Consider the following 17,819-nt stretch of genomic DNA (forward strand, 5'->3'; position numbering starts at 1 on the left):
TTTTTTTTTTTTAACAGAAATTACTAGAATATAAACAAGTAAGATCCTCCATAAAGAAGAGTTAGAGAGGAAGGGGAGAAAGAAAGGAGGAGCAGCTCCCAGCGTTTTAGAGAGAGTTTAATTATTCCAGGTATGTTTGCTTCATGTTAACACAGTATTAAATCTCTGCTGCTTGTTAATGATTTCATTTTCCCCCAAATTAAAAATTCATAGTATTATTGCTAAATCTAAGTTTAATTTCTACTTGTGGGCTCTGATTTTCAAACCCCTTGAGAGATTTCTTACCTGTTTATCATTAGCCTTATTTCGTTGCTTGTCTTCTTTTTGCTTTCCTCTGTCTTGGTATCTAAATTACGGTTGTTAGTTGCTGTTTTAGAGGGATGAAAATGGTATGGAGGTTTTTTGCGTAATGAATCTTATCCACTGTCTACTTAGCTTATACTATTAGAGTATAATAATAATTTTACTGTCTTAGTTTCTGCTTAATTGGTTTTGATTGGTTGAGTCTCTTACTGTCACCAAATTTTCCTTAGAATCTAATTTCCTCTTGACTTGAAATAATTGATTATCCATAGCAGTGCATCTATTGTTTGTGCCGAGGACTAACTACTCTCACTGTTTGTGCTGAGGACTTGTTAATCAAGGATGTGCCTCACTTCAATTTTTAGGCATGTACTGGTATCAATCTCGTTTTAATCCATTAAAAACAACCATTGGCCTGCAAGAAAAAATTAGCTTGCACATCCTATTGACGTTACCTTAATCAAATCATTGGTGGCATGGCATTGGCATAATATAATGTTCATTTAAAACCCATGTAGATTATGGTGTATGCTTCTAGCGTACAATCACTTGTAATCCCGTTTGAATGAAGATTTGTGCTCGTAGATTGTGTTGTAGCGGAGAGTGAATCCCCACTCTTAACTTATTGGTCCTTTTTCTTACTACTACTGTACAGTTGGATGCAAAAGCTGTGAATTATTCACAGGACCTTTCAAGTCCCATAAGAATCACCATTTTGGTTTCTACCGACTCAATTTTGATGCTCTCTATTTTACCATCTTTGTTTTGTTTTCCACAAAGAACTAAGATTGTTTCCTTTGGTTGCGCGCAACAATGAAGAACAGCCGAAAATACCAGAAGGAAAAGAAAAAGAAGTACAACAGACTGAATTTGAAGAAGAAAATCAAAGCAAGAAATGCAGAAAAAAGGGCGCAGGGCAGTTCCAGCGGGCAATTTTGGAAAGAGTAATGCAGTGAATCGCCCCCTTCCTTGCATCCTCCTCCTACTTGTGCACCAGCTGCTGTCACCACTCTGTGGTATGTTCAACATAATTGCTTTCTTATAGTTCAGTGCATATGTATGTCAGCATGTGATAGATATGTGGATAATCCTTTTTTTCAGTGCTAGGTGCAGCAGAAGCTGTCAAAAGAAGAAGAGACCAACAGTGAAGTGGACGCTCGAAGAGGAAGCGATGCTCAAGGTACCCAATAATTTGATGTTTTCTTGGTATATAAGAACTAAGAACAGTATGTTTTCAACAAATTTCCAAAATACTATATACTAACAAGGAGTATTGTCTGCTGTTTCATAGGCATTATTGCTGCAACATGCGGGGACTATTACGAAATCTGGTCCTTGGGAGGATATGCTTTTAGAGGGAAAGCCTGTATTCAAGAGTTCTCGAATGGCAGGTGATTTGAAGGACAAGTGGCGCAATGTCCTTCCGCATTGGTTAAATGAACCCTGAAGCACTAAAACGTGAAGCTATTTTGAGTATAACTAAGAGTCGATGAATCTTTTTGGATTGAAGAAGGCTATTTTGAGAAAGACTGCAGAACGTTAGATGTGATTTTGTATAAAAAAAATGACTGCTATAGTTATAAGCTTTAAGGGCTTAGTTTATTTTGAAGTGGTTAAGCTGTGTAGCCTGAATACTCAATTCTTGAGTCGGGATCTTTTAACATTCAAGTATCAGCCACGGCTACCACTCCTTATTCACACGGAACAAAATATATAATGTAAATTTTTGAATCTAGATTCTCTGGAGACAATTTCTGTACCCGTTCCTTATGTGCGCGACAACATTGAATATCAATGGCTAGAGAACTTTGGGTGTGCGTAGGATTTCCCCTTTCACGATTCTTGCCTCTCATTCTCTGGCTCTGATTTGTAGTCCTCTTCTTTGGTTTATCAGGTAAAGAAACATTTACTTGCCAAGTTCTTGTTCTGATATCCAGCAATTTCTATACCTAAGATACTAAAAAAGATACAATTTTGTTAGCAAAGATTGGAATGCAGATATAAAATTTTGTCTAACAGAGATTGGAATGCCAATAAATATCGTCATGATTCTTTATGATAATGACCAAACAATATTAGACTGGAGATTATGAACATGCTGGAGCTAGAATGGTGTCTCAAACATTTAGGGTGGCTGCTAAGCTAGGTACCAAAAAAAATAAGCACTAGAGTATTGTGCAGTAGCAGTTAATTTCCAAAGCACAATCATGCTATGAAATCAGTTAAACTATCAGACAACACAAGATTTAAGTGGTTTGATCAGGGTGATCTACGTCCACTGCAAAGACGATTAAAAGATTTCACTATGAGTTAACAATATTACAAAGTAAAACAAACCCCTCTCAAGAACCCTGACCCCCTCTTTCTGCCTCACACATAGAGCAACACTAATATCTCTGTTTCTATCACAAATTAGGTTTTCTGTAGAATAGATAAGCAGGCCAAATGAATTCTAGTCTAGTCATATTACAACAGTATAAAGAGACAGCATTTTGTGTGCCTCTAATGTGTTCTGTATACCAAAGTAGAGCAATTTCGGAGACATTTGTATATATATTGTGTCGTTTATTATTTTAATAATGAAGTGCAAACTGAAGGCCGTATAGAACCAGTCCAAACATGTTCAGAATCTATCTAGGAATCTTCTTCCGGCATTGAGATTGAGCAGTTGGAGCAGCATAGAGGGTAATAAGACGAACAAGGAGTAGAACTGATGATTTCTTATGATCCTCAGAGATGAATGAGATCCCCACAAGTGACAAATACCTAAAAATTGGACAATGAGAACCCAATTAAGATCTCTGGAATCCGGACAACTGATATAAATACGAATAACTAATACACAAACAAAATGCTACTTGGAGACTTACTTCACGGATACCAGCCACAAATGCATTGAGCTTTCTATATCTTTTTCCATTCAATCAAGCCAATGAAGAAGTAAAAAATCTACAAATAACAACCAGGAATTTGACATTGATTAATAAGAAAACCATTTTCCTTACTGTGATAATACAAGAAGTGCCCAACTTAAAAAGCAAGAGAAAATCAGCAAGAGTATCATGTCTGCAAACGAATGCATCAAGCTCAAACCAAAAGTATTGTCAGCCATCCCTCCAAACATTTCTTCTCTGTTAATACCAAATCCAATATCTCAAATAAATATAAATTTTGTGATAGTACAAGAAGTACCCAACTGAAGAAATAAGAAAAAATTAGAGAGAGTACCATGTTTGCAAATGAATGCATCAAGCTCAAAACCGAAAGTATTTTCATCCATCCCTCCAAACATTTATCATCTGCTAAGACCAGTTATCTCTATTTAAGTATTGGTTCTCAAATAGCAATTGAAATCAGAATTCTGAAGAAGTAAAACTAAAACAGGCAACTTGGAAACCTATTGACATGATCTTTCTCCTTCTCAGATTCAGAACCAGCAGCCTTCTTCTGTGTTATTCAACCTAAATTGAACTGTACCAGAATTCAACCTCAAATAAAATTACACAACATTTTAGTTAATAAGTACCAGAAACAAATTTCACCAAGAACAAAATAGTTCTATAAACGTAATCCAAATGCACAGTACTAAAAAGTCCATCTCTACACAAATATCCTACCAAAACTGGAATTGAATATTTATAGAGAACCTTTACCAACTACTTACCAGGAAACATAATCCGCAGCAACCAATCAATTCATTCTATCACCAATCCACCAGTAATATAACCAGCTTTCAAAACCTTTCCGACATCCAATTTAAAAGTTCACAGTTACCGCTTCACCACTCACCTTTTCACTATATACCGTGTCACCGCAAAACGTTTGATGGGTGAGCAGCAATGGGTATGCAGCAATGAGTGTTTCACTATTTCACCAAGAACGGTTTCACCACGTATTTTTTCATTGCACAACTTTTCACCACACACCTTTTCACCGCATACTTTTCATCACACACCTTTTCACCTCACACCGTTTCACGGGTGTGCGGCAATGGGTATGCGGCAATGGGTGTTCACCACTTCATCACACACCGTGTCACCACACACCGTTTTAAGGGTGTGAGGCAATGGGTGTGCGACAATAGGTGTGGCAATGGGTGTGCATCAATGGGTATGTGGCAATAGGTGTTTCACCACTTCACCGCACATCGTTTGACGGGTGTGCGACAATAGGTGTGGCAATAGGTATGTGGCAATGTGCATGACATTGGTTATGTGGAAATGGGTGTGAAGGGCGCAATGAATGTGAGACAATTGATGGGTAACAGTGATAATGGCTGATTGGCAATGGTCGTAATCCAACTGGACCTTCGACTGAAAGCAGCAATATTAATATAATCAGTGTACAACTGTTATATGAAATGATTCCACAATGAAATACAAACATACCACTATCTCAGTACTAAGACAAACAAAGCTAACAGAAGTTGACACATACCCTTCTTCTTCTCAACACCCACCCCCCACCCCCAAAATTTTAACTTTTAAATCTGATTTTAACTTAAACAAACTAATTAACTTAATTTAACTAATCATTAACACTAGTCATTTAGGGGTAATTTAGCCATTTTAAAAAAATGGATAGGAATAACCCATATTTACTATTTCATAATTCTTTTTTGTCCTGTAGTGCTGCCCCCAATTAGGATAAAAATATGTCAACTTCAATCTGAACGCCCAACCTAACTACAGGTACTCTCTAATCGTCGCGTCGTTGCTAGCGAACAAGAGCCTACGGACCTCGGTGCGTTTGCACAAAGGCTATTTTCGTCATTTGACCGTATATGTAATCTGGGGACGGTTAGATTAATAAAAAACGAAGAAAAACGAGAACTGAAACTCAAAATTCAGAAAATAGGTCTCATCGTATCCCTCTGGAACCCTAGACAAGTCGCTCCAGGATCAGCAACTCAAACCCAGGTCAGTTCTCTTTCTCTCCCTCCCTCTCTTTTTATATCAGGGTTTTTCTTTTTCTGCTTGAAATTACTTGTTAATTCGTGAACTTCATCGAAATTTTACTTGCAGAAACTGAGAAAACCCTGGCCCTAATTTATGTATTGATTCTTGAACTAGATAACAATGTGGATGAATGAATCGCATGATTTTCTGAAAACCGTTTCACAATTCGAAACACTGGAAACGAAGTACCCAATCTCATAAACCCTAGAAAGGTGAATATTGAGTTGTAAAAAGAGGAAAAGACCTAACTAACAAATGCTAGGAAGATGTGAAGCCTTAATGATTCCATCATTCCTCAGGTTGTTCTTAGAGAACCATGGTTTTAGGGTTTTGATTGATGAATTAGAGATCCTTGAGTGTTTGACAAAAAGTTTGGATGAGTGAAGGTGGATGAATTAATGGGTGTTGTTATCTACGGAGTTTGTATTGTTTTGTTTATATCTTCCTTGAATTGTTTTTTAGAAAACAGTGGTTGGGGATTTTGATTACAAGTTTCAGTATTGGGTTATTTTTATGAGTTTGTTTTGATATCTCGAGAAAAGAGTACCAAACTAGATGAAAGGAGATATCCTAATGCTGTGTGAGTATGAACAAACTCAAAAGCAGAAGAATAGATCGGGATTTGAAGTTATGGTAATTTCAGGTTTGTTCTGTGCATAATTATATTCTTCCCATCTTGCTGGGCATGTTTCTAGTTTATCTGATTGCTTAGTGATCTGTTTAATTGCTAAGAAATGTAATTTTGGCAAAAGGAGATTCATAACAATGATATATTGGTTCTTAAACTTTTATGCACGCTTCTATTTCTTAAACTTTGAAGGAAGAAAGGAAGGTAGTTGAAGTTTTAGTTGAAGAGGTGAGTCTCAAAATCTCTTTGTCTAGTTAACAATGCATAGGTGGAAGCTGGTATAGTCAGCATGTTGTAGCGGAAGTTTAAGGAAAGATCCTTCTAAACAAACCGAGAGAAAAACTCTCCCAAAACTGGATAAGTGATACCCAGATATGGGCATAATGTCTTGGGGGGATTTCTCTCTCGGTCCGCCTATCTTTTTTGCATAAATGTTACGTATGAAGACTTGTAAATAGAATGGGTTGGCATGTGATGTAAGGGGGAATACATTGAAATGCATATGTTAGTTGAAGGATTGATGTTAGGTAAATTCTAATTTGGGTTTTCAAACCTCTCTACAGTTTGATAACGGGAATGGCTTCATTAATGGATTGTTATAATATGGTTTTGTTTCATATTAATTGATCTTGATTTGAATGTCTATGTTGGGTTTGGGTTAATTTTGATAATTTCTTCTCATACATTGTTTAATTGGGCTGATTCTAGGTCGATTCTGCTTTGTCTTTGTTCTAACCTATCTTCAAAGTTGCTACGCTGCACAAATCAGGTTTAGGTTGAAAACTCCCACGGTGTTTAGTTCAATCCAAAATGAGATTTTTGTAATTTAGCTGATTGTTTTGAGTTTAATCATTACTGATCCTGAATTGAATTGGATCTAATGTGTTATACCCTACAGGCTACATGGCATGATAATGCGCCCCATAGATATCGTCAAACATTTAAGGTTGCATTTTGTATAGGCTAGTTTTGGACTTGCGTTTTCGTGTTGCTTGTTGTATTTTTGTCAGGGCGGTAATAAGTTTTTTTTTTTTTTTTGTTGCTATCTGTGTGTATGCTTTTTTCAATTTGGTTGGAGTATTGGCTTAAAGAGAGTACCAAACTAGACGAGAGGAGATATCCTAATGTTGTGTGAGTATGAACAAACTCAACAGCAGAAGCATAGATTAGGATTTGAAGTTATGGTAATTTCATTTTTGTTCTGTGCATAATTATAATCCTCTCATCTTGGGCGTGTCTTTAGTTAATCTGATTGCTTAGTGATCTGTTTAATTGCTAAGAAATGTTATTTTAGCAAAAATTCTCTCCTTGATAAATTGGAGCAAGCCTGTTATGTTTCCATTTGTCATTACCATGTTTCCATTTGTCATTACCATAGAAAAAAACTTGAGATGTTGATCTCCATCTCAGGTGGTCTCATATTCCATTAGCTGTCCTATGGAGACTGGTGATTCAGTCATCTTAAGGGTGTTTATACTGGTTCTGATTTTCTTCTTGTTGTTGTTTCTCTGTTGTAAGAGCAAAGAGAGTTCCTACCCAACAAGAAATAGATGCACTGGACCGTGCCACTAAATTCATGAAATCGCTACCTGACTTTATAGAAAGCTGTTTTTGTAAGGCGCTAGAGCGAACTCATTTGGTGACACGCTCAACTTTTGTAAGTCAAAAATATACTATTGGTTTAAACTTAGTAGTTAAATTTTTTGTTTTTTCTGATTGTTTATTTTTGGTTTCAGCCTATACCAAAGCATTTCCAAGAGACGATCACACGACCAAACGAAGAGACGGTCACACAACAAAACGAAGAGACGGTCACACAAAAAGACGAAGAGACGGTCACACACGAAGAGATTGTCACACTTAAAGATGAAGAAGGTGGAAAGTATATAGTCAAGTATAAGTACAAATCTAAAAGTTTTCAAGGTGGATGGTCTGGTTTTGTCAAGAACCATGACTTACGGGTTGGTGATGCCGTGGTCTTCAACCAAATAGACAGATTTGTTTTTGATGTTTACATGTTCCGTGCTAGAGACAAATCAGAAAATGTGGTTTGTCAGCACCAATGTAAGAGCAAATGTGCTGCTGATAAGGTAAGTTACTACCTTTTGATTTGTTCATTTGTATCTTTTTTTTTAAACCAACGAGTATTTTCCCCTCCCGGCAAGGTTCTTATCATATTGTTTGTGTCCACAGACTTGTTTTTCTAAACCAATGTGTATTGTTTGTTTCCACAGGCCTCTACCTCTACTTCTTTTACTGAGGCGAGGGAATCCATTTGTCCTGAAGCTATGAGTCTGAGGACAGAGTTGGAAGAGCTGAAACAAAAATTACTAGAGATGGCTCAAGATCGAGACCGCTTGCTGTTACAAGTTAACAGTTTATCATATGCTGTCAAGTACAATGGCGAATCATCTGTACAGGTAGACAAATTGTCAGTAAAATCAAAGTCCAATTGAAATTGTATTTGGTAGCCATCATTTCCTGTAAGTATTGAGTATGAAGGTTTACCAAAATCTGAATACTTCTATTGCAGGAGTCGAAAAATTTACTGATTAAGACATTGGAGCGTGATCTAGCTGATGTCAGAGGAAAATTGCAGGTAAATTTGCTCAAGTCATAAGAAATATAAGGCTAGCATGATAAAATAGATATGGTTTATGGTCGTTTCGTTTTTGTTATGTCAGATAATGACAACTAGCGTTAAGAATTTATCACTACTGAACATGTTAAAAAGTACTGAAAAATATTTCAAGGTATTAAGGTATTAAAAATATTAAACATGTTGAACAGTTTTGTATCAAGATCAATCTAGTTGTGTCTGAATTATCAGGATCCGGATTCCAATAATTACGAATCTTGTAATCCATCTATCAAGATATGAACTCAACAAGAACAAGTATTGTTTTTGATCTCAAACTATAATCGCTTCTCCCCCGATGTTGCATTGTTACTATCTAATGACATGGCAACCTCCTTTTCTGATTTTTTTTAGGTTCGGCAATTGCGTAGTTTAAAAATACTGATAAATTTCCCTCTCCTACCTGCCCTAAATTCCAACCTTAATTTTTTTTTAGAGATATGGCCAAGGATGTAAGTCATCATCCCTATTTGTTGTGAGTACTGCAAAAGGAGGGTGGCCTCCAATCATATCAGTCCAAATAGCGTTCTTATAGTCCAAATTTGAACATGCTGCTAGGGACCATTGGATTACTAGGATGTCTAAGTTTCTTTTTGCCAGAGGAAACAGATTCATGGTATTTCAAATTGACACATGGAAATCCTGTCAGCTTTTCCTAGCATTTTGTTTTTCACTGTGGCTGATGCTTATGACTCTTTCCAATTTTAGGTATCTTCCAAGAAGAATATGGAGGTACAGTCTGAACTGGAGTCACGAAATAAGCTTGTGGACACCCTCAAAGAAAAGCTTGTTGAGGCAGAGAAGCTAAGAATAAAGCTTCAAAACAAGATATTGGTAACATTACTTATTTCAATATGGTTCTTATAATTTTATTTGATTTCACACTTTTTTTGTACTAACCGTAGATCTGCAATTGAACTGCAGGAACTCAAAGGAAACATTCGTGTTTTCTGCAGGGTACGACCTCCTGTACATGATGATGGTAAACAAATAAAAATCTCATATCCCAAATCAGTGGAAGAGAAAGGCCACGCCATCCATTTGTCCAAAAATGGTATGCCATCAAGCATCTTTTTTTTTTCTCAGATTACCATCTCATAACCGGTTTTTGTCTTTATATGATATGCCCTAAAACATGGTTCAAAATCTCAGCATATTTGAAGAAAATTTGGTTCATGTGATTGGAAATTCTCCAACTGCATCTCTACTTGTTCATTGTTTTCTTTCGACAATAAGTGATGGATTTGGTTGTGTCAGCATATGCCAAAATAAACTTACTAAGCTCTGCCAAATTTAGGGGATTAAATATCAGGGTGTCAAGATAACAGATTACAAGATCATAAAGAAAAACTGGACAATAAATAGATTAACATCTAAAGGACATTGGAAATATAACTAGAGCTGCAGCCTCCTTTTAGAATATGTAAAAGTATGTAGTACAAGGTGATAAGAATAACGAAAAACTACAGTTGGACGAAAATATAACTATACTTGATAGATAAAACAAAAAAATGATACACTCTTCAAATTTTCCAACTATTCAGTACCATAAGAAAACACTTACTGTTCTTATAAATGCTGCAATAATTCTTAAAGAAAAGGAAATCAACTAAGAATCAGAAGGGAATCTTGAATCCTATTTTCTACATTTCTCAGCCAAATATTGAAGAGCAATCTTGGCTACCCGCCAGCATAATGAACAAGAGGTATTTGTGGAAGTGTCTGAATAGTTAGAGGAGGAAGAGAATATGTCGATCTGTGAGCAGAGAGAGGAGATGGATTTTTTAAGCTTGATACTGGAGGTTTGAAGAGATGTGATGAAGAAGAAGAAGCCTCGGCAGCCGCAACAGTTTTTTTACCTCCTACTCCTGTCATTTTGGGAGTGGTGCAGCCAACAAGATGCATCGGTCTTTTAGGAAGAGGAGGACGAGATCTGTGAGTAGTGGAGATAAGAGGAGAGAGATCTCTTGGTGTAGACTTGGGAGTGTTGAAAAGAGATGAAGAAGATGAAGAAGCCTCACCATCACCAGCAACATCTTTCTTACGAGTAACAACACAGGCATTAACTGTGGCTGCAAACTTAAGAGACTTTACTGAGTGACGCACCGACTCTAGAGAAGGAGATATGTTGACCACCATCAAAGTTTTTGAGTCCCCCTCGAGACAAGGCTGTTAAGAAACGATTAATAAACAAAATGAAGAAGAAATAAGCATCCGACAACAATAAGAATAGTTATTATTCATCGTCATTGTACCAAAATCAAACAAGGGATCCTTGTTTACCTGGAGAAGGTGTGTAAGTAGTGATTCTCTGTAGGGTACGTGTGTATTCTTCTGTACAAGCGCTTGAATGACACCAGTGAAAGCGGATAAACTTTTGTTTATCGCCTGTTCATTAAGAATTCCAAAAATTAGTCTCAATACGTGATGATATATGTAAATAATAGGGAAAAAAGTTTGATAATATAAGCACCTTTGCTTCTTCTGCACGGTCCCCAATTGCGCCGCTCTCTTTGAGGTTTTCGTTGCTGGCTAAATCTATCATATTCAGGAAGCCGTGCACTTGGGAACTCTGATTAGAAAAAAAAAAACCGGGCATGAGGGTGCTGAACTGCTGATAACTGTAAAATAAAAAAATAAAAACATTCAGAGAAATATACTTACCACGGTAACTCGAGATATGTTGAGGGTCAAGACAAGATGACTTCGTGAGGATTGTTCATTCATCAATGTATGTTCCGTACATCTGAAAGAAACAACAAAAACATTTTGAAACTGAAGACCACTGCTGTTGTCGCACAGCTTGTAAAGGAATATACCTCCTTTCGGAAACCTGTTTCAGAAGGGAGATAAATTGTTCTCAGCATGGCAATCTTCTGTTGTCATCAGGTTATTTGCATAAATTTGCGTTCGACAGAGTATTCGATCCCAAGGCAAAACAAGAAGATATTTTTGTGGATGTATCTGAGTTGGTGCAGAGTGCGCTTGACGGGAAGAAGGTGATGTTCTTTCCTTCAGGGGTTTCTTTACTATTATCATGGTTTGCAATCTCTCAGTTAGATGTCTCTGGCATTATTCATTTCGGTGTCAATTGGTACAATGTGATATCCTCTGTGTCATGTATTCTTTGTGCTTATAGGTCTGCATATTCGCGTATGGCCAGACTGGTTCTGGTAAAACATACACCATGATTGGTGGCTTAGATCAGAAAGATAAAGAAGAAAAAGGAATAATACCTCGTTCAGTGGAGCAGATATTTCAATACTTCCAGTCTGTAAAGACCAAGGGATGGAAGTATAACCTCAAGGTTTGAAGTGATTCTTTCTTGTATTTGCTTTTTCTATTTGTTTGGATTTGGGAATGCTGGTGTCTCTGATGTTATTTTCTTCTTTTGTTTTGAAGGTAACGGTGCTGGAAATATACAAGGAACAAATCCATGATCTGCTGGATCCGAAAAGTGGCGAGCAAAAGAAGTACATAATTAGTCATGGCAAAGATGGAAAAGCAGTAGTTCCCCACCTCGCTGAAGAAGATATTTATGGGCCAGAACAATTTATCTCCCTTCTGAAACAGGTTTCCGAAAGGAGGTATATTCCTTTACAAGCTGTGCGACAACAGCAGTGGTCTTCAGTTTCAAAATGTTTTTGTTGTTTCTTTCAGATGTACGGAACATACATTGATGAATGAACAATCCTCAAGAAGTCATCTTGTCTTGACCCTCAACATATCTCGAGTTACCGAGGTAAGTATATTTCTCTGAATGTTTTTATTATTTAATAGTTATCAGCAGTTCAGCACCCTCATGCCCGGTTTTTTTTTTTTCTAATCAGAGTTCCCAAGTGCACGGCTTCCTGAATATGATAGATTTAGCCGGCAACGAAAACCTCAAAGAGAGCGGCGCAATTAGGGACCGTGCAGAAGAAGCAAAGGTGCTTATATTATCAAACTTTTTTTTCCCTGTGGTTTACATATGTCATCACGTATTGAGACTAATTTTTGGAATTCTTAATGAACAGGCGATAAACAAAAGTTTATCCGCTTTCACTGGTGTCATTCAAGCGCTTGTATAGAAGAATACACACGTACCCTACAGAGAATCACTACTTACACACCTTCTCCAGGTAAACAAGGATCCCTTGTTTGATTTTGTTACAATGACGATGAATAATAACTATTCTTATTGTTGTCGGATGCTTATTTCTTCTTTATTTTGTTTATTAATCGTTTCTTAACAGCCTTGTCTCGAGGGGGACTCAAAAACTTTGATGGTGGTCAACATATCTCCTTCTCTAGAGTCGGTGCGTCACTCAGTAAAGTATTGCAGCCACAGTTAATGCCTGTGTTGTTACTCGTAAGAAAGATGTTGCTGGTGATGGTGAGGCTTCTTCATCTTCCTCATCTCTTTTCAACACTCCCAAGTCTACACCAAGAGATCTCTCTCCTCTTATCTCCACTACTCACAGATCTCGTACTCCTCTTCCTAAAAGACCGATGCATCTTGCTGGCTGCACCACTCCCAAAATGACAGGAGTAGGAGGTAAAAAAACTGCTGCTGCTGCCGAGGCTTCTTCTTCTTCATCACATCTCTTCAAAACTCCAGTATCAAGCTTAAAAAATCCATCTCCTCTCTCTGCTCACAGATCGACATATTCTCTTCCTCCTCTAACTATTCAGACACTTCCACGAATACCTCTTGTTCATTATGCTGGCGGGTAGCCAAGATTGCTCTTCAATATTTGGCTGAGAAATGTAGAAAATAGGATTCAAGATTCCCTTCTGATTCTTAGTTGATTTCCTTTTCTTTAAGAATTATTGCAGCATTTATAAGAACAGTAAGTGTTTTCTTATGGTACTGAATAGTTGGAAAATTTGAAGAGTGTATCATTTTTTTGTTTTATCTATCAAGTATAGTTATATTTTCGTCCAACTGTAGTTTTTCGTTATTCTTATCACCTTGTACTACATACTTTTACATATTCTAAAAGGAGGCTGCAGCACTAATGATATTTTCAATGTCCTTTAGATGTTAATCTATTTATTGTCCAGTTTTTCTTCATGATCTTGTAATCTGTTATCTTGACACCCTGATATTTAATCCCCTAAATTTGGCAGAGCTTAGTAAGTTTATTTTGGCATATGCTGACACAACCAAATCCATCACTTATTGTCGAAAGAAAACAATGAACAAGTAGAGATGCAGTTGGAGAATTTCCAATCACATGAACCAAATTTTCTTCAAATATGCTGAGATTTTGAACCATGTTTTAGGGCATATCATATAAAGACAAAAACCGGTTATGAGATGGTAATCTTAAAAGCCATTTATCCATATATTTTGGTTAATGTCAAAACTGCCCTTATTTTTATATTATTTTTAAATTTAGATTTTTTTAGATTTTTTACTAATTAAGTATTTTAAAAAGATTAAATTTTTTTTTAGTATCTCACTTCTCAGAGTCAGACGGCTGCGGTGCAAAAGTTGATCCTTGATGACTTATCCTCAACAAACAAAAGTTCTACTTAACAGTTGGCTCTTCAGAACTTTATTCAGGTATGTGGACTAGCTTCTTCTTATTGTGTCGACGATACTGCCTCCCTTACATGCACTCCGTGACGGTTACTTACTTTGACGCAATTAAGAAGAAAATCCGCGACCAATTTTCTATGTCTGTAAGAGATTCCATTCTGTGGCAGTGCAACAGAGTTAAGCATGCACAAGATTATTTATTGGTTGTACCTATTAGTGGGCTTAATCAATGCACCTGGCCGAGACAGTTTAGAGTTGTTCTTTGTTACCGCTTGGGTATCCTACTGTTTGTTGAGAATAATTTATGCTCAAGTTGCAACATCCCTATGGATATATTTGGAGACCACACGCTTTATTGTGCCAAGGATGTTGGACCTAAGTCTCAACATGACTTTGTACGCGATATAGTCACTGACATTTGTTATAAGGCTGGTGTACCTGCGCGTAAGGAAGTTTCCCTAGGATTTCTGTTGGATGATGGAAAAGATTTGTGGCCTGCTGATATCTTCATTCCTAACTGGGAGAATGGTCAAGATGTTTGCATGGATGTTACAGGGGTTTCTCCTTTCACGGGTGAAGGCACTCGCTCTTTTGTTCCAGGCAAAGATATATCTAGTGATGTTTCGCGAAAACACACTAAGTACTTGGACAAGTGTGTATCTCATGGCTATGGTTTAGGTGTTTTAGCTTTCTCTACTTTAGGGGAACTTGGGGATGATATTTTGTGTTTTTTCAAGTGTCTGAAGAATTGTTTAGCTAGCAGGGACGTTAGTAGTGGTTTTGGTAGTTTTATTTTTCATAGATTAGGCATTGTTATTCAAAAAGGTTTTGGTGCCCGGCTTGTTGCTAGGTTGCCCACCAAAAGTTTGTAATTGTCTATTTTGAATCTTTTTAAAATATTTTAAGAAGATTAAATATTTAAATAAAGATATTTATTTTATTTTATTTTAGTTGTTTTTCTAATTATTAGAATAAAAAAAATATTTTTTTCTACTATTTTTCTTTTTAAATATTTTAATTTTATTTTTTTAAATTATTCTCTTTTTACTTTTAAAAAAAATAATTAAAAAAAAAAGTTATAACAATATTTTTTTTTCAAAAAAATTTAAATGACAAAATAAATAATACTACATCCTAGTTAGGGTAAATTAATAAATTCATTAAGGACAACTAAGTAATTTACCTTTCTTGAATACCCCTTATCACCACATCCTAGTTAGGGTAATCATTTTGTATGCCCCAAAGTTTTCTTGTATGCCCTAAAACATAGTTAGAGATTTGACCTTAATGGGCTAATTTGTGATTTTACTATTCAATTAAACCCATGTCATGTCCCAACCCAATCTCTCTATCGGTGGGAGTGATTTTTTTGGGACCATGCTAAGGTTAAGAGCATCTCCATTCTCCAATGCTAAACTCGTAAAAATAGAGTGGTGAACCTTTTTCTTTTGGGAACGACGGTTGCCACCTAATTGTCATGAAACACGTTAAAAAAAATCTGTAGTAGAAATTAACATTTAGTCCCATTTTTAGTGGACTTTGGACGCTCTAGTCCTTCCAACCAAAGCCTATGACGCTTTAATCTAAAAACGGCTCGTGTTTCACAGTCTCGTCCAAATCTTGACGAGTTAGTCCAAATTTGGACCATTCCAACGATTTTCGATTATTTTTGATATCAGAACTGACCTTCCATCGATTCTATATGTAAACAATGCTTTTTGAATTTGTTTATTTTTTTTATCTGAGATTGAGAGAGAGCGAGACAGAGAGAGAGCGATGAATCAGATTTCAATCGTTTCTCCAGATATAGTTTGAAAGTATTATGAGATCGATTTGAATTAGTTTGAAAGTATTATGAAATTGATTTTTTTGATCTCAGATTTGGATTCATTACAAATTTTGAGGTAGATCGATCCAGATATAAATTTCGGAGGTGATTTAGCAGATTCATAGAGGTTAGATTGGATTTGATCGTTTCTGCAGTAGAATTCAACCTCAGGTTAGTTTTGTTTTAGTTGTACGATCTGTTACATCTAATTTTTAGGTTTTTTTTTCTTCTGATTTTTTGGTTTTTCTGAGTTTATAAGTTGATGATATGAATACGATCTATTACATCTTATTGTTTGTATGATCTTGATTTGATTTTTGTTATATCTTAGCTTTTGATTCTCGTGATGATTTTTTGTTTTATGATGCATGATACGAAATCAAACTGATATTAGATCGTAGACTTATGAATTATTCAATTAAGTGTTCCAGTAAGATTCTGAAGCTTATTCTTATGAACGATGAAGATTTAGGTTTATAGTTATTTGATGTTTTGGCTTCGATTAAATGTGTACATTCATGTACACTGTTTATGTTTTAGGTTATTCAAAACTGAAATGTGATTTGAAGCTTCAAATGTTTATTATTATTTCTTTTGTAATATGTAGGGGTGTCAATTATGTCTGAGAAGGTTATTCATGTTGTTTTAAATCATGGTGAGCATTCTGCTGCTTTTCTTGTTAATACTTCGAGCACTGTAGATGAATTGAAGCATTTGGCATGTACGCATTGGAGGTCTTTGTCTCCTTGGAGTATACATTTGAGCTATATGGATAATGATCAAGTAGTTTTTGTATGTATAACTGCAAAGTTTGAGTATACGTTTGAGCTATATGTATAACTGCAAAGTTTAATTGCTCGTGTTATTCTTATGAACAATGAAGATTTATATTTTAACGTCGACGTGATTCCGAAGCATACTTATCTTTCTAATTTTGTTTGTAGCACTAGTTCTGGTTCGAGTACTGCAACTTCTTGTGTAAGTGAAAGTCCTAAGATTGTAGGGGTGGTCTATCATGATGCAGAGAAGGCCAAGCCTTTGATTATTGATGAATGGGTTTATTTTTTTGACAACATTCGTAGAAAATTTATGGGTGGTGTTAAAGTTGTTAGACTTGTTGCTGATAAGTACAAGATGGCTACTGTTTACTAGATTATTATTCTTAAAAATGAGAAGACTCGTTTTACTTAAAGTGCGAAGAAGATGGTTGTTGGAGGAGAATTCATAAGTGGCTCCACCTTGAACACCTATTTAATTCCTTTATCTTGTTGTATTTTTATTTTTTCGTGGTGTATAAAATCGTTTCTTCGCTTTCCTTGTTCATTATCTTCATATTTTTCAACTTATTATTTATCCATATTCATTAGGCGTAGATACTACATAGATTATTCCAACAATGGTAAGTGCTTGATGAATCCGTAAGAGTTTATCTGTTTCAGCCAATTGGAAAGCACATGTAAACGCTTTCAATTTTAAAACAATTGTCCCTGGGAAGGAATGGTTGTGGTAGTTGTAGGAGTTCTGGTTATTGGAAGGGTCGAAAGGATCCTTTTTTATTTTCCCACCAAAAGAAAGTTTTATTTATAATTGTCTTAGAAAAATTAGAGACCCCAACTATTTTGCTAATTATAATATTTTATATAGTTCATCTTGCAATGGCCATGCCAAAGCCGCAAGCCATGCCGCATAATGATCGTGCAACACCGTCAAAGCCGCAAGCCATGCCGCATAATGATCGTGCAACACCGTCAAAGCCGCAAGCCATGCCGCATAATGATCGTGCAACACCGTCAAAGCTGCAAGCCATGCTGCATAATGATCGTGCATCACCGTCAAAGCCGCAAGCCATGCCGCACAATTATCTTGCACCACTCTCCAAGCCAACGTCCCTTCCCTATATATGTCTTATTTGCATTTCTACAAATTAGATTAGGGGA

General features: G+C 36.2%; 1 protein-coding gene and 1 long non-coding RNA gene across 3 annotated transcripts; one reads left to right on the forward strand and one right to left on the reverse strand.

The window, feature by feature from the left end:
* Positions 1-5,143: 5,143 nt before the first annotated feature.
* On the forward strand, positions 5,144-13,013 carry LOC113346172 (kinesin-like protein KIN-14N). 2 transcript variants are annotated; one of them, XR_003358436.1, is made up of 14 exons: positions 5,144-5,222; positions 7,408-7,546; positions 7,626-7,979; positions 8,124-8,309; positions 8,423-8,488; positions 9,236-9,361; positions 9,452-9,581; positions 11,417-11,526; positions 11,667-11,834; positions 11,930-12,114; positions 12,188-12,269; positions 12,358-12,456; positions 12,544-12,648; positions 12,763-13,013. XR_003358436.1 is itself a non-coding variant. In XM_026589754.1 (13 exons), the coding sequence occupies exons 1-13, from the start codon at positions 6,944-6,946 to the stop codon at positions 12,595-12,597; spliced, it is 1,776 nt and encodes a 591-aa protein (XP_026445539.1). In that variant the 5' UTR covers positions 5,281-6,943; the 3' UTR covers positions 12,598-12,712. The 2 variants fall into 2 exon arrangements, 1 of the variants encoding a protein (XP_026445539.1); XM_026589754.1 differs by lacking the exons at positions 5,144-5,222; positions 12,763-13,013 and adding an exon at positions 5,281-7,020 and having other exon boundaries at positions 12,544-12,712.
* On the reverse strand, positions 10,432-11,055 carry LOC113346173. The gene is made up of 3 exons (XR_003358437.1): positions 11,001-11,055; positions 10,811-10,915; positions 10,432-10,696 (listed from the first exon to the last, which is right to left on the reverse strand). It is a non-coding gene; the product is annotated as an uncharacterized LOC113346173 (long non-coding RNA).
* Positions 13,014-17,819: the final 4,806 nt, after the last annotated feature.

Source organism: Papaver somniferum, unplaced genomic scaffold, assembly GCF_003573695.1.
Source record: "Papaver somniferum cultivar HN1 unplaced genomic scaffold, ASM357369v1 unplaced-scaffold_97, whole genome shotgun sequence".
Classification (NCBI taxonomy): domain Eukaryota; kingdom Viridiplantae; phylum Streptophyta; class Magnoliopsida; order Ranunculales; family Papaveraceae; genus Papaver; species Papaver somniferum.